Here is a 21,815-nt window from a genome sequence, read left to right on the forward strand (position 1 = left end):
GGGGCAACGACCAGAGGAGGTGAGACCAGAGTGGTGCATATAGGAGTTGAGCTGCGGATCTCTAACCGAGCGCTCATGCACGCATGATTCGTGCGCACGTTCGTCAAGCTAGGCATACCCACTTTCGGAGATTGGCCAGTACTAGCCAAAAAAAAAAAAACAGCGTTCGCCGCGTGCCTCGAGCGCACATTTGTCAAGCCAAGCGCACCCACTTAGGGAGGTTGGCCAACATTGGCTACGAAAACACTCCGAAACCAACGCCAACTAGTGGTAACAGATTTCAAGGGAACTCTGCAAGATTGTATGACAATTAGACAGTCAAACGCAGAAGAAGCGGAGACTGGTGTCATCCTCATGGCAATTCGACTCGGCGAAAAGACGAGCAGAAGTCGGAACATAATAACAGACTCCAAGAGAGCAGTATTGAATCTTGCTGCAGGAAGAATACCAAAACGACTCAAAAACCTTCTTTCCCCTGAACTGAAGAAAAAATACAATATCACATGGTGTCCCGGACACGAAGGACTGGAGGGTAATGAAGCAGCTTGCAAGGCAGTGCGTGAACTCACACACCGCACACCTGACGATCACGCTTATTACACCCACCTCCCCGAAAAATATGGAGAAAGACTCTCGCTCACTAGGCAGAAGAGAAGTACCTTTCCTACTCCGCACAAGGAATTAAATGCTATAGAAGCTCAAATCCTGACGTAAATACAAACAAACACGCACCCACATAAATCACGACTGGCAAAAATGTTCCCCAATCCTTCCAAGAAACGTGCACAAAATGCGGAGTGATAGCCACGCTATTTCACGCAACCTGGGCGTGCCCGCGCATCTGGCCCCAGAAAAACAATAGTATACAGATTAATCCTATCGAGAGATAGGAGGCAGCCCTTACCAGCTCATCTCTCGAAGATCGGCTACGTCTGATCCAGAGAGCCAAGGTGGGAGCCGTTGAATCTGGAGCCCTGGACGTCGGGCCCCACCCATGAACTCCCTCTCAACTTTTCACCCCTGTTCCCTTCCCCTTTCTTCTCACAATAAAAGTTGTACTACTACTACTACCAGCGTTCGCCGTGTCATGGCAACAGTTGTTCGGAACGAGAAAGCACGTGATAGCGTACGGCTCTTGTTAAATGCAGAGCATTTCAGTAACTCACGATGTCACCCGCGTTGACGTCCGTCGTAGTCCGCACCGTCGTTGTCCGCACCCCTCCCCCTAAACTATATAAAAAAATACTATCCGGCGCCTGGTTTCGATCCCTCGACCGTGCGGGCGGAACGCAATGCACAGGGTGCTCTACCCACTGCGCCACAAAGTCGACACAGAATGGGAAGCTACAAACGCGCCTTATATCCTTGACCCATTCAAACTATGTCAAGAAGCTGCTGATACAACGCATTCACTACCACCAACTCCCCAAACACTAAACGTTAACGCAATACACCCACCCCATATGCGACGCATTTACTCGAGTCCCCCTCGCGGGGAGATGGGACCGCCAAAAACAACGCGTTGTGGACTGCGAAGTAAGGTGCCGGCACGTGCGAGAACCGCTCGCGCTGTTTGTTTGTCCTCGTGCCGCCCTGCGCATGTGCTCTGTACCGTAGAAGAGCCGCGACTTGCATGTCGAAGCTGCTGTAGGTGATCATTGACTCTCCACATGGCCGGCTGCGGATAGTTCGCACGGCCGAGGAACAGGCCGCGCTTCAAGAGGCTCGGCATGCAAAGCATGCGCTATAGACGGTAAGTCGCACTTGTCGAGTGGCGTACGAAAATATCGAACAAAACGACGACCTCAGTCTGGCCTTACTCAAAATAATGTCATTGAAATGCCATGCCACCGACGTCAACCACAGCAACACAACAATACTAAAACTCAACTTTGTATCCGTCAATGACTACTTACAACATCTTCTACATTACAGTCTTGCCCGTGAGTGCAAGATTCCCTGAATTTCTTGCTTCTAAAATTTCAACCAAGAGCCTGAGTAAGCGGGCGGGAGGGTCGTCAAAGGTGTAACACTATCATTTTGAGCTCTCTTAGTTGTCCGCGAATAAAAGCCCTCCTAGCGCTTTGCACAGATGTGGCTTATGGAAGGGGTTGCCTCACGCAAGCAAATGGCTCAAATTAGAAACAACACAGTGGGTGGGGAGGATAGCACCTTGTGCGGTAGTTGGTGAGAGTTGATTTGACGGACTCAAAGGGGGAGTGTCATTCAAGTATTAGTATGATCATATTTTTTGGTTTTGGTTTAGCATCGCCAGCTGGAAATAAGTTGTATTCATAAAATGTGCCTTGTGTAAGCTGTACGATGGTGCCGCTGTGAACTTGTATTAAGTACATAAATATACGTTATAAGTATCTCATTACGTTTGCCAATCATTCATGTAATCAAGGTCATTCGCAGTAATTAGGGCAGTGTTGTGTGATTGACGTGCTTTGTCAATATAACAAGAAAACAAGGTGTTGAGACAATATTCCCTTATCAGACTAAGAAGCATATCACTACACGCCAGTTAACCATTTAAGACGTGATAAGGCACACGGAGGGTGAAAGCGACTGAGTGCTTCGTCAGGGATTTCAAAATATGTGCCATTTTTAGAACGAGGCTAGAGCTGGCTAGCTGTAAGTCTGCATGCTTTCGGTTATCATTCGCATGCACTGAGCACCCCTTGTTAGGAAGTTGTCGATTCTTTCCCTTAACGCCGGTGTTGGAAGCCAAATATGGTGGTTATAGCGACGAGATCACGGCAGTTGAACGATACCGGCCTTGACACTTACCACGGTACTTGTTGAAAGAAACATTGTGTCAACAAATCCGTCTGAAAGGTTGGCGAGAAACTGCTGCTTGACTTCCTTGCGCCTGTTTTGCATGAGGAAATCAGCGTAGGTGTCTTCCCACGCGTAGAATTTGACAAGACGCACACACGACAGCAGATCTGTCATCTTCTTGAGACGGGCGTCGCGGCAACCTAAAATACGGCGCTGAAATAGAAAAAAAAGTGCACACGATTCTGGAAGGTCTAAGCCAAGGCACTAAGTCGCTCCATTCCAAAGTTTTGGCCCAAGTCGCTCTTGTAAGTGTTCAAGAGTTTGGAGAGTAGTGAATGCAAGCACGTGGTACCGTTGATCATTATTCATGTCCACATAATGCGGGCTATAGTGCACTCCTTGGCGGCACCAAGGCTTTGTATATCTTTGAAATACTACACAGCAACAAAGCTACAATCAGCTATCTAACAACGGAGCGCACGGCTGCTTTTTAGTTTAAATTCAAAGGACTCGTTTGGTTTACACACTTTTCGCTGGAATGCATGCTTGAATAAAAATTCAGAATATCGGTGTAACTTGTTCCCAGCGGCGCTGTTTACCTGCTGTCCCTCCCATTCCTTTCGAAGAAAGGAGGTAGTTCCTGGAAGTGTCGCCGAACAGGCATCGTCCGCACACGGGAATGAGCGTACTGAGTAAGGTCAAGACGCGGCAGAACCGAGGCATGGGAAAGGTTGAGGGTCTGAGTTTGGTGTTGACTAGAGCAGTAGAGACGTCGAGGGGTCGCGGCGCAGCGGCGCAAACAGGGAAAAGTCTGCGTGCGTGGCTTCGAACCTGCCAAGCACGCCTGCAGACAACGACGTCGACATCGCTGGCCGCCAAGACGCAGCAGTTTCGCGCACGCATTTGGAAAGTGTCCAAGTTAGAGGAAACCCAGAAAGATTACTAAAACAAGATGGAGTTAAGACTAGATATGCTCTCTCTTTGGACAAGTCGACTAAATTTTGCTGACGCATCCGCCCGCTCGCTCGTGCATCGAAATGCTTGAAAGATCTCGCGTGTTCTCTGGTCACCATAGCGCATAAGGGCATGACATTCTCAAACAAGGGCTCGCATGAGGGCTCGTTCGCTCATAAACCAACATGCGCCAACGAGCACGAACAAACGACGGTTTGCGTCAGCAATCCGTTATTCGACTTGTTGCCCAAGGAGATAGCATTTCTACAATCTTAACTGTACCATGTTTTAGTGTGCTTTCTGTATTTCCTTATATTGCCTGCGTGCAATAAAATATATTCAGTTGTTAGACAGTGCCCGTGTGTGCCTCTTTCTCGTCTTCCGTTCACTTTCTTTGCGCTCTTTTTTGCCATCAGAATGAACCAAGTAGCACATCTTCACACCCAAGATTGAGTTTTCTTTCGCGAATTACGGCAACTCAATAAAATCGAAGCAGGTTTGCTAAATAACCCGCCACCGTATTGGTGGTTAGACCCACCAATTTTTGTGCTGTTTGGTTTAGTGACGTTATGACGCTAACAGCGAGAGAGCTCTCTGTTTTGTATGCCTTGGAAAAGACAGCTGCCTCATGAAAGTATCTTCTCAGATGTCAACATTACAGCCACCGTGGCGGTTTGTTAAGGTTATTCGTGTCTCTGTGTAGAAGCGCAGTCCGCGCTTTTGGCAAATTGCAATCGATAGAGTTGCCGATGGGTAAGAGCAGTAAAGTCCTGTAGCAGTGCAAAAATCTTTGTCATCCATTATGTCATAAGACACTCAGTAGAAATGCGCAGCACCAAACAAACATTTGTCTCCAGAACTTTGACGGGTAGTAGCATGGAGAAGATTGCGAACATGTCAAACTGCCTCAAGCCACGGCCGCAATCGGCCGCATGTGATGGCTGCATTTAGTACGTAGTCGAGAGCACCACTAATTTGTAGCTTGCGTAGTGTCTATCAGCAGGGACAAGACATGGGTACCGTTCCCCTTCCCATTATTCTCGTGAAGAAGGAAAATAACTTACCCCATGAAGACTAGCTTCAGAACCCCGTTTTGCTTTTAAGGCCTCGTTAAGTAACCTTGTACCTTTCAGAGAGGGGCCAACATCTAGCACCTGGTCGAGCTCTTGTAATTAGTTTGGAGCCGGATAAAACAATACTGATGATAGGGCGCCTCACCTCAAGTACGTTCTTCGTGTTTTTTTTTTCTCGCTGAGGCACGTTGGTAATAGCTATACCTGTTTAAAGACGGGTTACAATGTTCATGCTCCGTCTCATCCAATCGTTAGGTAGTAATAAACGTTAGAGGGCCTGGTGTAAAGTGAGACTTATAAGTACACACGAATATCGTGAGTGTTATGATTAAACGTACCGGTAGCCACCAGTGACTCAGCGCAGTGAGCCACACACGATATTTGACTTCTTCGCTACCCCACGTTACGTCACCGGTTCCATACTCAAACTGTTTGTAATGATGTGGGCACAATGCTTCCTCAAATGGGCGGAATAGGCGTGACTACATTTTAAGAAATCGTACGTCTGAAATCGCCATTACTGGTACTGGCTATATGAAGGAGTCGGCGACAATAGTGTAACAGGGCATATTTATACGGAAGGTTCTTCTTAAGCCAATACGGTTAAGCTCTGCCTCTTTCTTCGTGAGTCAATAACTAACTCGCTATCAGATGTACGTGCCAAATTAGTTCTATCCTAACTTTCTGAGTATCGTCCCCAAAGTTCTGAAAATACAAATGCGAAAATAATGCTTACTTTTATTTTCGATTCACTGCATTCTGAAGAAACAAATATTTATGCCCCCTTTATGTGGGTCAATGCGCTTCTGTCCAATCATCTTTTAACGTTAATTTGTTTATAAATAGAGCTTACTTGCAACTGTAAGCCACGAAAGCCTTCCTCTGGCGCAATATTTTCGAGCGTCACATGGCACAAACCCCAAGTAGACATTGTAGTCAGGCTAACAACAGGGTTGGCTAGGCAAACAAAAAAGGCCACTAAAGCAGGCCACGATGTTTTTAGGCAAAACTTGTTTCCCAAATGGTGCCTAATGTGAACACATAGGTCATCTAGACCGATAGCAGCAATGGATGGCACCTTATCGGGTCTTCACAAAATACTTAGGTAGAGTTCTCACCCACAGCTCCTGCTGTATCTTGTAAGATGGAATCAACAGGAGAAATGCCAGCAGGTTCCAAGCCCCGCAGCAGAGGACAGGAATCATTCCAACTTGCAAATGCAGTGTGTAGAGCACAAATGGAATGCTTAAAAATCCGACGAGAAGCCTCAGTCCGGATGTCGCTGCATTGGACAGGGTCGTGCAGTCAACCGCCACGAGCGATACCAGGTATCCAGCTGCGTACTTAGGCTGCGCCGCTGGGCTCAGGCGGATCATCTGGAAGTTTCAAGATGGGATAACCATAAATATGTGCTTAAAAACAGGTAACATTTAGGTAACTCTGGGAAACCTCCAGGGGAATTTATTTGGTGAAATACAGGGTTAGGGATCTAAGCATTAAGCAAGGCCGTTAACATTCAGTCCGTGTTGAAAAACTAACAAATGCCAGTTTTTTTCTTATAATAATGCCTCATTGTGCTCTCAGTCAAGCATTGTTGATACCAAGATGGCACGTTGCGTGAGTTGATACTGGTTCATGATAAAACAACTAGCGCGAGAAAGAGAGGGAAGTACAATTCTTAAAATATACAGAGGATTTGATTTTGATTGATTGTAGGGTTTAACGCGCCGACGCAACGCAGGCGATGAGGCGCGCCGTAGTGGAGGGCTCCGGATTAATTTTGACCACCTGGGGATCTGTAACGTGCGCCGAAATCTCGTACACACGGGCGTTTTTGCTTATCGCCTCCATCAGAAAAGCGGCCGCCGCGGCCGGGAATCGAACCCGCGACCTCGTACTCAGCAGCGCAACGCCTTAGCCACTGAGCCACCGCGGCGGGTAAAATATACAGACGAGGGTCCCGAAGTCCCATGACTGTCACGGCACCCTCGACGAGCAATTACAAATCATGGTTACTTAAAGAAACAGCAATGAAGAATGCCTTGAATAGTAAAGGTAAAATAATTATCAGATCATCATTATATAGTAGGTCGAAATCTTGTACAAAGATACAATAGCTATACACACACAAAAACACACATGCTAAACACATAAGAAGTTCGGAATATATAATAGTTCACGCATTAGTGACAGTGCTTGCTCGAAAAAAATAAAAGTAGTCTTAATGACGTGATATGTTTAAAAGACAGTGTGATGGGACTTAATAAATGTTCACTTTTAGACATGGGTAAATGAACTGCAAATAAAGATGCTAGTTCTGCAAAAGAAGATCTTTTAGCACTTTTTAAATGCCGATAGGGACAAGCCAATTTCAGGTGCAGAGGCAGAGTGTTCCACAAGGAAATCGAAGCGAAGTGAGCACTCTTTTTTCCGTAGTCAGTGTAAACTGTTGGCGGTAAAAACGTTCGTTGACAGGCAAATCTTGTGGGGTTTGGATTACGCAAATGTTGATTATCGATAAATTCAAAAGAGAGTTGGTGGTCAATTAGTTTAAACATCCCAGCAATGTTGTAATGAAACAGGCAGTTGATTGACGGCGTATTAAACTTGCGTTGCAGTAATGCCGAACTATAGTAAACAGTACTATTTAAAATGATGCGCAATGTTTCGTTTTGGATGTGTTGAACAGAGTGCAAAATGTATTTACAAATTTTGCCCCATGCAATGATACCATAATTCAAGTGGCTGTGAAAGAATGAAAAATAGAGCGACAGCAAGGTATGAGCAGGGAAGTAATTCGTAGCCTTGAATAGTGCTCGAATGCCGAACGCAGTCACTGTTTTTATGTGGTTTATGTGATAGTTAAATTTAAGGTAACAATCGAGCCGGATACGTATCAACTAAATGCAGTCACAAGGTGGAATTGAAGTACTACCGAGCGCCAAGGAAGGGACCAGCGGCAACTCTCTGTGGTTTGACCTAAAAATCGTAAATTTAGTCGTACTAGGATTAATAATTAAATGGTTCTTTCAGCACCAATCCAAAATATTAATCATAACAGAATTTACCAGGACGAAGACAAGGACGAGGAAGGCTACAAACACTACGCTGCTCTCACAACTGAATTTTTTATTGGGAAAGTAAACATGTATACACAAAACACTGCGCATGCCAAAACAGTCTAATTCAAGAAGAGGAAAAAGTACACGAGCCTCCAACCCGTGAAGTCACACGTTCTGCAAGATAACAAACTTCGCTTTTGTGGAAGGTCACAGAAGGTTGGCTTACATAGGTTTCACAATTTTTAGATATGTAAACAGCTTCTGACACCTCCCTTGTATGCTGATTCGTGTTTTTGGACAACAAGGTTGTGTCAGACAAAGCCGGTGTACAACCACACGTATTGAAATGAGAAGCCAAGTTAGAAAGGGAAGAGTTCTGGATCGACACAGGTAATGCTCGCGCAGTCGTTTATTGACGGAACGACCGGTTTGACCTATGTAAGAAAGAGAGAGAGAGAGAGAGAGAGAAAGAGATGAAACGTTTGTTTGAAATGAAAGGTCTTGATTGAACTAGGGTAGGTTCCCTCCTTCAAGGGCCGATATTTCCACTGCCCCAGTCTTGGCCCTAAAGATCAGATACTTTTGAACCCCAGGGTCAGAGCTGGCCAGAGCTGCCTCCCATAGCTCATATAACTTGGTGTTGGTGTTTCCGGAGGGCCATATAGTACGACAACCCCAGAATGCATGGAATAGGGTGGATATTTCACCGCACTTATTACATGCGTTTGAGGATTTTTCGGGGAACATCCTCGATAGCCTGAGGATTTTAGGATAGGTGTTCGTCTGTATTTGTCTGAGAGACTGATGCTCTGCAGCTGTTAAGCTTTTATCTGGTGGAGGAAAGAGAGCTCTGGCTTTTCTTTGAATGTTGAGTCGCTCACCGAAGGTATTGGGGAGAGGGGTGACTAAGCTAGGACTGCTGGCTGAGCGGTTAGTAAGTTCTCGCACAGCTTGGTCTGCTCTCTAATACCCTCAAGCTCCTCCTGTCCAGGTGTCCAAATGATATTTTATAACTTAGTGATATTTAGAGGTAAAATTTTTGTGAGCCTTTTGTGGATTCGGCCATTTATAATGTTTTGTACGGCTTTCTTAGAGTCCGTAATTATTTGGAGGCTTTTTCCTTGGAATTCTCTATACCTTACGGCCAATAGAAGGGCGCTAGTTTCGGCCTCCTCTGTGCTGGTGTTCGTTAATTTGAGGCAGTCCCTGATTACTCCTTCTTGGTCGACGATGACTAGGGAAGCATTGGTCTTGTCGTAAAAGGCAGCGTCTGTATATACAACGTTTGGGTTTTTTTCCAACTTTCTGCGTAGGAAGTTGACCCTGGGTTTCCTTCTGTCTTCGTGTAAGTGGGGGTCCATGTTTCTTGGAATGGGGAGCACTTTCAATTTCTCTCTGGCGGCGTTGCTTACGTCTTCTTTGTCGATAATTGAATGTACATCTAACCTGGAGCCTACTCTCTGCAGAATGGCCCTGCTAGTTCTCGTCTTTTGCAGCCTTTTCTTTTGTGAAACAAGGGTAGCTTCACAAATTTCTTCAAAAGTGTTAGACACGCCGAGATTCATGAGTTTTTCATTTGCCATGTAGTTTGGAAGACCGAGAGCCGCTTTGTATGCAGTACGCAATATAATGTTGGCCTGTTCCTTTTCCTGCCTATTTAGAGAGTAAAAAGGCAGACTGTAAGCAACTCTGCTTAAGTTTCTTCTTCCTTCAGCCCTGCTCTTTTTTGGGTTATCCTCCTAACTATCTTTGCAATTTGCAGCGTTGATTTTTTAATTTTTGCAATTGTAAAGTTTGCTCTGCCATTGCTTTAAATAATCATCCCAAGGATTCTTAATTTATCTCTGTCTGCTACTTCGTGGTCCCCAAGCTTGATTTTTATCTCCTCTGGGCTCCTACATCTGGTGTCGTGGACTCTGATAACTTCAGATTTTTCCGGTGCGCACTCTAGGCCGTTATCTCTTGCCAACTTTTCCACCCAGTTCGTGGCTTCTTGGAGTGCCGCTTCCTTTTGAGCCAGGGAGCCTTTAGTGGCCCAGATGGTTGTGTCGTCGGCGTACAATATGGAACCTATTTCGGGGATTTCTTGGAGTTTCTTTGCCATGTAATCGTTGTAATATTGAAAAGCAAGGGGGAGATAATTGATCCCTGTGGCGTTCCCTTGTTTGGCATTTTGAAGGCGTCGGAGCGAACGTCTCCAATCCGAATGGATGCTGTGCGGTCTGATAAGAAGGCTTTGACGAAGTTGTATGTCCTCACTTTGCAATGCAATTCGTTGAGTGCTTGTAGAATGGCCCTGTGGGACACATGATCAAAGGCTCCCTTTAAATCTAAAGCCAAGATAAGGTGCTCGCCTCCTCTTGGGATGTTCTGTAGCACTTCTTCTTTGAGGATTAGAAATACATCCTGCGTGGAGATGCCCTTTCTGAAGCCCAACATTGTGTGTGGTACAAGGTTGTTGTCCTCGATAAAGTTTGACCGTCTGTTCATAACGACTCTTTCGAATATTTTCCACACACATGATGTCAAAGATATGGGTCTCAGTGCGTCGATTCCTGGCTTTTTTCCTCGTTTCAATATTGTCATGACATCTGAGTGCTGCCAATCGGGAGGGACTTCGCCCTTGATCCACATATTATTGTTAATACATTCTGTAAGTTCTTCTACTTGTCTGTCACCGAGGTTCCTGATCATCGCATTTGTGATACCATCGGATCCTGGGGCGCTGTTCTTTTTGGCAGCCATAATGGCGCTGTAAACCTCCTCCTTTGTGATGTCTTGGTCCAGAAGTTGGTTTGGTTTTCCCCTGTACACTTCATTGTAGGGCTCTGGGATCTGTTTGACTTTGAGTTTGTCCTTTAATAGTTTAATGAGGTCCTAGTTGCTACCTTTAAATGTACGGGCTATCCTTTTGAGCATGTGGTTGCTTTGCATCCTCGTTGCAAGGGGGTCTAGCATGCTTCTAAGGATCGCCCATGTTTTTGAGGTGCTCAACGTTCCTTGCAGTGATTCGCAAAAATGGTTCCAATTTTGTCTTGCTAAGACATCGGCATATTCTCTCGCTTTCTTATTGATTTCTCCAATCCTTCTTTTTAGCTTTCGGTTTCTCTTTTGCCGTTTCCACCTTCTCTTCAGGCTATTTCTTGCTTCCCATAGGTGCGCCAGATGGGAGTCGATATTTGGAGTCTGCATTGATGTTTGTAAAAATGCTGTGGAATGTTTGTACTTTTCTTTCATGTTGGCACACCTTCCCTGATGGAAGTTTTTTCCTCCGGATTGCTGTCACCACTGAAGTATTCCCTGAACTTTTTCTAATGGGTAATCGTAACTGTCCCGAGACCCCTCCGAAATTGTACAGTCCGGATTGAGTTAATAATTATCGAGTGATCGCTGCCCAAATTCTCTCTTAAATTTGTACACACGACGTCTTCTTCCTCCTTTACGAAGGTTAAATCGCGGCATGTATCCCTTGCATTTTCTCCGCCAGTTCTGGTTGGTTGATTGGGGTCACTGACGAGAGTTAGGTTGCAGATCTGCGCTGCAGTAATAATATTGTCTCTCTTTCTCGAGTTACGTTTATAGCCCCATTCTCTATGGGGAGCATTGAAGTCACCTAGTACGATGAACTGATTGCCCTTTGATTTCTTGATAGCTTCCTGGAATAGATCCTCGAATCTGTCATCACTTTTTCGCGGGGGGCTGTAAATGTTCAGCACAAAAGTGCTTTTCTTTTTCTCTTCGTTGGGACTATCTCTATGAGAGTGGCGTGAGAAGTGGCTGTCTCGAGCGCATGTTGTATGGCTGTTTTGTCCTTTCTGACGAGAGTAGCTATGCGGGTTTCTTCTTGTCCTTTAATTGTATAGTAGCCCAGCAGCCTGGCGTTGTTGCCTGCTTCCTGAAGACATATGACATCAGGTTGGATTGGTGGTGTTTCTATGTATTTTTCTAAACTGTGTTGTGTACATAGTAGACTTCTGCAATTCCACTACCAGATTTCAAGGTGATTCTTAGTAGTGCACACCCCTTTATTCTTCATCGCTAAAGCTGAAATCAGAGTCACTTTCATCCTTTTCTAGGATCTGCTGTTTTTCTTTCCTTGAATGTTCCTGCATTTCTAGTTTTCTCTTACCGTCAGTGTTTCTTATTTTATTTGCATCTACTTGTCTCTGTAGGATGTCGAAACGGTTGTTAATTACCTCGAGTATTTGAGCTAGGAAGAGCCCAATACCACTGGGGTCATTTAAGAGAACTTCCGGGAGCCAGGGCTGAGGTATGGGTGGGGGCTGAGTTTGAGGGAAGGGCATGCGGTTTTTGGATTGTGACTGATGGTTCTCGCGTACTATTTGCCTGGGGAGTTGCCGTAGTTGTTTTTTGAGGTCTGCAATCTCTGCGTTCTGTTTGTCAATTTGTGCTTTGGGCTCCCCAATTATTCGATCTTGCTCTGATTTGTGTGTTTCAACTTTCGTATTAGTGTTAGCCAGGGAGGAAGCGACCGTGGACCAGCTCACCTTGGGGGGTTTCTTGGTTTCTGCGACTCTGGAGTCTTTAGGCTTAACCGTCTTTGTATCCTCTTTCTTCTTTGAGGTGCTGGGGGACTTGTGTTGGGACGTCACCCTGGACTGGGATCTGTGTCTTCCCTCTTTCTGCTCGTCCAAGTCCGGCCACTTGGTGCTGAATCACCTGTGGCGTTGTTATTTTTGGTCCTTGGTGTCGTCTCTTCTTGACTTCCTTTGATTTTGGTTACCCTGCGGTATCCTTGCTTTTCTGAGCTTCAGTGGACATTCTTTCGAGCCTGTAGGATGTTGTTCGTTGCACAGCACGCACCTGGGCTGACACGGGTGACAGTCTTCTGGGTTTTCAACAGCACAGTTCGGGCACTTCTTGACTGCTGAGGTGGGGCACATCAGATCGGTGTCCGGGTGTCATGCATATGTAGCACACTTGCCTGGTGGGTCTGCACAAATAGCAGGGCATTTCTCCGCTGTAGAAGTACACCACTTTTGGCACGGTGTTGCCTTCAAAGGTAATCAATGCAGTCTTCGATTTTCTTAGCATGCGGGCTTGTATAATCTTGGTGTTGTGGGTACGGATACGTAATCCGTTCATGAGTTCTGACGGGGTCGTGTCTTGCGGAAAACCGTGCACAACTCCTTTCACCTCTTCTTCCGAAAAGGCTACATAAGTCACCACCTCGTGTGAGGTGCTTATGTTGATGAGGGAGATCTTTCGCAGCGCGTTCACCGCTTCCGTGCCTGGCGTGCTCATTATTAGAATATTTGAGCCAAGACGCGGACGTACGACAAACTTGTGCAGATATTTTTCCCCTTGCTCGCACGCTTCAGCAATGGCTTTCGTTATTTCGATGGTGCTGTAGTCTTTGAGCGAGAGGCCCTTACGCGGCTTCATGACTATTTTGACGTCGTCCCTCGGCAGCGGTGGGAGTCGCCGGCGTTGAGGACGTTGCATTTCATTTTCTGGTTTTGAAAAAGGCTTACTTGACAGCGAGGCCTTTCCGCTATTTCACTGTCAACTCGGCTTTCTTGTCCTTGTTCACCCTCCGTTTTTCTCTTCTGCTGAGGGCTTGTATCCATCCCACATCGTCGTTGGCGTCCATGGTGCCAGTGTCCAAGGTCGGCTGGCCAGCAGCGTCGCCATGCGGGTTTGACGCAGAAGGCACTTCGCTGTCACATTCTTCCATTTCGCTGTCTTGACATCGCTCCCCTGAGGTGCGCGTACTGCCTTGGAATTCTTGCCGGGATGTTCCGGAGCTCTTCGGGGATTTCTTCATGGCTGCTGAAGTCCTGGGCTGTGCGGCGAGCAGCCGCGGCCGCCACTGCCTCGGTCAGCGTTAGGCTTATCGCGGTCGCCGGGCACAGGTCCGCTTCTGATGAACGTAAAATGAAAAATGAAGCCACAAGACAACAGGATGCGATAGAAGACGCTTACAGCCCACGCAACATACTCGTACTTGTGGTTGGCAGTGCTCTTATTAACAACGGACTTTTTATAGGTATCTGTTTTTTTGGCAACCAGTGGACAATTTTTTTATTTTTTTGGATCTTTGAACACCATAACGGGAACGTAACACCATAACACCATAACGGGAACATCATAAGGGGAACGTACATTTTTTAGCCCGTGGCCAGTCCTGTGCGTGTAAGGAATGACTGCAAAGTTCTTTTTCTTCGGCGAAGGATTACCACTCGAGTTACGTTTAGCGCGAACTTTTAAAACTTTTATTAATTTTTCGGTGACAGCCACGAGTAGAATAGAAGGAGAACCCGCGTCTTGTAGTCGGGCTACTTGCTTCGCAAATGTTTACAGGATTTTTCTAGTGCAGGTCTTAACTAGGAAAAAGCAATGCCACTGTTTAATACTTTAGAGCGGGCTGACTTGAAATCAAGGCTTGGTTTTGCTGAACGTGGTTCATAACAAAAGCAAATGTGACTACTTTTAAAATGCAAACTAAGGTCAAGAAACTGCACCGAGTTATGTTTCGGCACCTCACAGGTGAAAGACAGATCAATTCCTGCGGTCTTAAACACTGCTAACACTTTACTGACAGCTTCAGGCAGTACAACTTGTTCTTCAACCAGCACCAAATAGTCATGTACGTACCGAAAGGTGCACTTCACGCCTGCATTTAGACATCCTTCCACACAACGATCAATTCTGGCTAAAAGTATCTCACATAAAACAGGCGGCACGCATGAGCCGATACACACACGATATCGCTGAATGATCAGGCTCCAAATAAAGAAATTTAAATAAATTTAAAAATATTAAACAAATAAATAAATAAATTTAAAAATAACAGATAAATAGCTCCAAATAAATTACTAGAAATTTGTCCACTGGTTGCCAAAAAAGATAGCAATACAAAGTCCGTTGTTAATAAGTGCACTGTCAACCACGGGTACAAGTATGTTGCATGTGCCGTAGGCGTCGTCTATCGCATCCCGTTGTCTTGTGGCTTTTGTTGCATAGGTCAAACCGGTCGTTGCAGCAATAAACGACTGCGCGAGCATTACCTGTCCATCCAGAGCTCTTCACTTTCTAACTTGGCTTCTCATTTTGATACGTGTGGTTGTACACCGGCTTTGTCCGACACAACCGTGTTGTTCAAACACACTAATCAGCATACAAGGGAGGTGTCAGAAGCTTTTTACATATCTAAAAATTGTGAAACTTATGTAAGCCAACCTCCTGTGACCTTGCACAAAAGCGAAGTTTGTGATCTTGCAGAATGCGTGACTTGACGGGTTGCAGGCGTGTGTACTGATTACTTTTCCAATAAACAAAATCAGTTGTGAGAGCAGCGCTGTGTTTTAGCCTTCCTCGTTCTCGTCTTTCTTGCGCTGGTGTTCCTTCAGCATTGATGATAGTTTATTTGTTTTAAAGCATGCGTGGCAATATCAAACACTAGACATTGCAGGGAAGTGATATATTAGTGTGATTCTGCTGCCGTATCTTTGGTGCCCCTGCCATTATCGTGAAGTTTTTGGTTTCCACTGCGGTTTGCAAAAAAGCAAAATTGCACGTTCGCGTCAGTATGAGCAATTCAGTGAGTAATGAAGTGCGTTTGTTAATTTTATCAATGGACGCCCTTTTCTCTCCTGTGTGTCTCTCAGGTCGGATTTATGATATATTTTGCCTAGTCCTGTTAATACGACCAGTTTTTTTTACTTTGGATGCTTCAGTACGTGGCGCACTATAGAGCAAAAGGGATTGTTTTGTGAGTTCTAACCATGACAGCTGCATTAGTAGCCGTTGCGAGCACCGTTTTGTATAGATAGATTTCAACGTCCACCACTTTATTACTACATAAAGTGTAGTGGTTCTCTCTAATCCCCAAGACCCCTTCGAGCACTGCCGGTGCTACTTCCAGCAGGACCCGCCGCGGTGGCTCAGTGGCTAAGGCGTTGCGCTGCTGAGCACGAGGTCACGGGTTCGATTCCCGCCCGCGGCGGCCGCTTTTCTGATGGAGGCGAAAAGCGAAAACGCCCGTGTGTACGAGATTTCGGAGCACGTTAAAGATCCCCAGGTGGTCAAAATTAATCCGGAGCCCTCCACTACGGCGCGCCTCATCGCCTGCGTTGCGTCGGCGCGTTAACCCCTAAAATCAATCAATTAATCAATCAATCAATCAATCAATCAATCAATCAATCAATCAATCAATCAATCAATCAATCAATCAATCAATCAATCAACTTCCAGCAGGACAGCATCCGGGTGACTAAATCCGTCATTTTCCGGCTGTAACAACTATAAAAAAATGTGCGTGGGGTGAGATGAAGAATCTAGTTTCGCGGAAGCCATCTACGCGGACGCCACCGCATGCTTTATAGGCTACTAAAGAAGACAAACTAGAGCACCGACGCTCTTCAGACTCCCTGGTCACGTCATGCAACCGCATTCTTCAAAGTCGGGAAGCTGTTGTGCCCGCTGGACGTATTTCACCAAGCAATAAATCCATGATGAAAAGCTACACAGTTTTCTCCGAATGCACCCGACCACTTGGTAACGACTGATGGACTACGCATACTGTAGTTTTGTATACGTGTTCCCATATTCTGGTTTTATTTAACGCCAACAGTATTTCATGCGCAATTTAGTATGACCAGATGTACACTGCTGTTTACGTAAGGTGTGAAAAATGTACTGAATACGTATTGTTAGCGCTGAGAGGCGAGATTAGAATACACCAGACAAACTGTGGGTGTTCGTTCAATTTGTTCGTATCTTGTGCGCTGTATTTCACCGCTAACAGTGCGTCCTATATATTACGTAAACTACGAGGCCAGCTTTACGCCCTTCTGTCATCAGTAAATGTACTTTAAGAAGTGTTAAAATTGATGTCGATGTCCGGATATATTCTAGCTATTGAAATAATTTTTGTCTGATGACACCATGTGCTTACCTTGTTAAATACGAGGCCAGCAAAGAGGGATTTAACTCGCACGGCCAAATTTCCCGAATACATCGCTTCAACAGCAGATAGAAGGAACTCGGCACCACAGCTTGCCACAAGCAGCACAGTCAGTGTAGAAACTTCAGCGGAAGTTGTTGCTCTGAGTAGTCTCCTGTAAAAACAAAATTCTATGTGGCATTTAAAATCTCAGCAGCATATGAACAGAATTATATCCGGTGCAAATAACCCGTATTTTTATAAATCACGCGGAAAACTAAAATTCTACAAAACTTCTTGAACATTCCTCAGATATTTGTGGCACCTAACAAAAAATTTCCGCTGTCAAAATGATAGCTATGCCTACCGTGAACTTCAGACGATCAATGATTAAAATTGCAGATTGCAGAAAACAACAATTCTGGAACATTGGGCCATTAACGTTTCGTTTTCTACCATTGTTAGCATTGCAGAAACCTGGGCGGAATTACCTTAATACATGTTTTGGTATGCCCGTAATTAGAAGCGTCCGCTCGCGTAGGTTTACTACGTTACTCAAGAAAATCTTGTCCTTGTAGCACGTGCGAAAGGGCTCTGCCTATTATCTCAATAACGAGTGCTCATATCGGAACAAAGTAATTATCCCTTTTTTAGAGCTTTAACCTTGCAATCGTAATTGGGGCCCAAAAAGTGCAATATCGAATGTACGAAATGGCGAAAATGTCCAACAAGTTCTAAGAATCTAAGAGAAGGTTGCTCATGAGCAACCGCTTGACTAACATCTGGTATGATGTACGAGCCATGGTCTGCTGTGCATGGGTGTGTTAGGCAGATGTGGAATCTGCGACGCATCTGAAAGTTCTACGCCTCGTCTTTTCTGCTCCTGGTCAACGCTGCTTCAACGCGCTGCTATGAAGCGGCCTTGTAAGGTCCTGATGCAGTACGGCCGGGATTACCGCAGGCGGGAGCAGATGCACATCACATTCAAGCCCATACTTCCCCTCCGTTTTGGTCGGTTTTCATAGCACATCCCAAGTCAGAGCTAGTGCGAGGGGGAGTCCTCATGAAAAGTCTGTGGGTGCAGTTACTGCGACGAGCCTTCATACAGATCCCTGGCGCTTGCTTGCTGTCAATGCACCCTTAACGGAGCACACTTCGCTTTGTGCTAGAAGGAATATAAACACCGCGATGGTCTGGTATAAACAACATGGCGGTAACCTCACTTATCAATCCTGTTGTCACGTGACTGAGGTTTCTATCATCAATGAATAATCAGTAGGACCAGATCCACGGCCGCAAGACAAGGCGTAGCGGATGGGTGAAGCCATCCATATTTTGATTCGAAAAACGAAGTTACGTACCCCATTATAGTGAAAAGAAATGATGAGTCCTCAGAGCTAAACAAAAATGGGAGTCTTCGGAAATAAAAGTGAGATTCTTATATCCTCTGCCCTCTACAATAGAGAGAAACAGTTTGCTAAAGTGCGTGTACCTTTCCCGTATTGAATTTTATCTCATGTTGCTGTTTTTTTCCGCAAAGATATCTAACCCAAATTTCTAGTTTTTCTACTAATCAATTTTAAGGCGCATTGCGATCGGATGATAGATTAACACCCTAGTGATGTAATTGAACAAATGAAGCCTTCTTGGCTGTGCAAGTGCGAAGACGAAATTGCAGCGAGAGAAGTTCCCGGTTTCTCAGATTTTTCAAATGTATGATAAGAACCGTTTTATCTCATTGTTGATGGAACCAATTTATCGCCCTCACGGATTACGGTTGATGCTGATTAACTAAGAATTAGCAGCTGAGGCTTGAAATGGGGTGAAATAAACATATCTCTAGCTTCGTTGAATGAGTAGAATGCGGTTATATTGAAAAAGCAGCAAATGTTAATATATATATATATATATATATATATATATATATATATATATATATATATATATATTTAAAAACAATGGCAGTATTTTTAGCATAAATGTTGGAATTGTATTTCATATACAAAAGGAGCACAGCACGTAAAAGACAACCACCACCCTGGTGGTACGGGAATGTGTTGCGGTGATGAAAAATTGTGGTGCGGAGGGTGTGCACGTGCGCAAGAGCAGATTACTTTTGGTCGCTTCTCTAAGCACTGAGTTATATTAGTACTCTTGCCTAACATTCAACAGTAATGATTACAGAGTCTTACTCGAGAAGGGGAATCCTTATGATGAGGTTCGTATAGTAGGCAGCGGTAACCACTATGTCCCAAAGCACGTCTTGCCAAAGCACACGTAGAACGGATAGGATAAACCGGCCTCGTCCAATTCTTCCAGACGTCCTGAAAAGAAAGCAGCAAAATATAAAAAAATGTACTAAGTGAGTCCTGAAGCTCCTTTAAGGACACCCAGGGAGCAGATGTAAACTCGAACGGCAGAGTTCGAGCAATGAATTCCAGGAAATTTTAATATGGTCAGTACTCACGATGTTATACATTAAAGGTTTATTTATTGTTATCCCACGTCTTTTGTAGTACTACGGAGGTTTTTATGCACTGGTTGCACACAGATACTGGATTGAATTTGTACATGGCTGTGTACAATATACTCTTCCAGCCTCGGAGGGTTCGATGTATTGGCCCGTAATCATGAATAGACTGAATGTGATCACACCTCAGTACAGTATACTGTTGGCGCCTTCCTTTCAGATATGTTTCAAAAATTTCAAGACAACCTTGTTTGGTTGTCTTGAAACAACTTGAAAGATGTCTTGAAAGACAACTTCCCACGTTGTGTGATAACGTAACCCCAGTGAATAATACTTGAAGTCGTGCAAGCATGCAGAGTAGAGCCTGGTCACTTTAATCGTAGCGGTTTGTGGTGGGTGTCAAATTGGTGTTCGGCATGTACTTTTTTTACTTTGCGCATGTAATTCCCTGTGGTATTGCACGCTTTGAACAAGAACAATTATTTTTTGCTGCTAAAAGAGCCCACAAAGATATGTTTGGTTGGATCCACGCATTTTAATGCCACTTTTACAATAATATTTCTTGAGGCCGTCAGCTCATGAAGTGATAGTTAAACAGTTTGATGTTTCCTTTTGGTGGAGCGCACGGCTTATTAGAAATAAATCCAATATTTTATGCCTCGTAGTATTCTGTTATTTTTACTACTCCTATTTTATACCATCTGTTACGACCACAAAATGACCATAGATTAATTTGTGTTTTCCGTGGCTGCAGTTAGGCACGGCTTCACATTTGGTGGTTTCTGGCAGTAATGCTTGGTAACTTTTTATTCGTTGAAGATTGAACAACTTGTTCCCGAAGTACGGGGAATCCATCCACCTCTTGTGAACAAAACATGTAAGAACTTGCTGCCAGCGTCGTCCAAGAGAAGCGAAACGCACATGAATGGTTTAAGCACAATAGTCGCCCAGATTCACAAGTAGAGAAGGCGTCTAAGCACTACTCCCTATTCAAGTGCCTGCAATACAATGCGATTAAAGGCGTACAATAAGCGAGCACAGAAGAAATACCTACTTCCGTTGAGGGGTTTACTGCTTCGGGCTGCTGGAGACCCTCGGAGAAAGTAACTGCGTGGTCACCATAACGGCACAGTAACCGACGCGGATGCGACGGGTAAAATTCTTAAAATTATCGAAATAGTTTATCGTCATATTTCATAAGTGAGGATGGAATTTTACATTAACATATTTATGAGTGTTTAGCGCACTGATACCGAGGGAAGCTCTAGCTACAACTTATCGGGCAAACATGGAGAAGTTTGTTTTACTACAACTCAATTCACTCTAAAACTCGTTATAGCCCTGTTCTCCAGAGCACGTGCGGCCACCGCTGATCGTTATTTACAGTAGGAGATAGCATCAATCTCAGCGCATTTATACAGTCGTATTAGTGTTGAAACGTGTTATTCGTGATGGCAAGGCTGAGTATGAGACCGGGGAGTTTTATCATCAAGACATCACACGGCAGAGACCGATGATTTATAGAAAAATAACAATTTTTTTCATTAAAAATATATTCTCTCTCTCTGTTAAACAAACAACTTTAGTACGTGATCGATGCGATGGTATAAAACGTAACCTTGTTCCTGTCATAAAAGTTATTGCAGGTAAAGAAGCACACGTTGAGAACGCAGGGCATGATAACTGATGGAAAGCGACGAGCTGTGCTGTCACCACCTTTTAGCAGGACACCCGGTCAGCGCTAGTCACGAATCTTAAGACCGTCGCGAGGCCGCGTGGAAACCGCATAAGTGGTCGCCGACAGCTCGGCGGCAACGCAATTAATCGCCGGCCTCGAGTGGGAATGCGTGTTGTTCACCACGCCAGGCAACCTGATACTCTCCTTGACAAGCTCCATTTGCCCAGAACCCTCAAGTTCAAAGTCTGTATCGGCAGCATGTATACCACAGCGTACCTGAGACTTTTCAGCCAGCATTTGCATTGGTGTTAGAACTGTTTTATTCCTTTATTCTTTCCACTCACAGCAATTCGCGTCTCCGTGATGAGCCGGAGTTGCGGTGGAGGAACCTCGTAGACAAGTTGGCCGGCCCGTCATTGATTTCGAAAAAGTTTGAATCAGCACCGCAGAAGATTTTTGCTGACGCCGCGTCACCGGGCAGAAGTCCAAACCCACGCAAAACCACCTTGGCGGTACTTAGCGTATCGGCGTCGAAGGTTGTACCAACCGTCATCCATGATTTGCTGGTTCGTTGTACCAAATAAGCTGGCGGGCCTCCTCTGCACGATGCAGCTTGCAAAAGGTTGAGGTTGGCATCGATTTTGAGGCCATTGTCTTCTACGTGAGGGATCACGGTGTCAAGAATACTAATAGGCCGTCTTTCGTACATATGCTAAGGCGGAGTCATCGGCGTCGTTACGGGATGGCTGTGTTGTGCGCAAAGGGGATTTGCGGAAGAATTTCGTCTCCCGTTTTATGCTCAACGTGGACATACATTGACAGCATGTCCGCCATTTTTATGTGTAGGTGTTCCGTTAGTCTGTAGTTTGTCCGTAGTGCGCCGTGG

General features: G+C 45.0%; 1 protein-coding gene across 1 annotated transcript in view; it reads right to left on the reverse strand.

Annotated features, from left to right (window-relative positions):
* The window catches only part of LOC144148281 (ATP-binding cassette sub-family C member 2-like), a 99,915-nt gene that overhangs the window by 64,460 nt on the left and 13,640 nt on the right, over positions 1-21,815 (reverse strand). Inside the window, exons 3-6 of the mRNA XM_077679838.1 lie at positions 18,974-19,105; positions 16,794-16,956; positions 5,930-6,187; positions 2,794-2,997 (exon numbers count right to left, since the gene is read on the reverse strand). Coding sequence (XP_077535964.1) covers positions 2,794-2,997; positions 5,930-6,187; positions 16,794-16,856 — 525 coding nt within the window. The 5' untranslated portion in view covers positions 16,857-16,956; positions 18,974-19,105. The remainder of the gene's footprint in view (positions 1-2,793; positions 2,998-5,929; positions 6,188-16,793; positions 16,957-18,973; positions 19,106-21,815) is intronic.

Source organism: Haemaphysalis longicornis, unplaced genomic scaffold, assembly GCF_048455015.1.
Source record: "Haemaphysalis longicornis isolate Haplotype H1 unplaced genomic scaffold, Haemaphysalis longicornis Haplotype H1 scaffold_8, whole genome shotgun sequence".
Lineage (NCBI taxonomy): Eukaryota > Metazoa > Arthropoda > Arachnida > Ixodida > Ixodidae > Haemaphysalis > Haemaphysalis longicornis.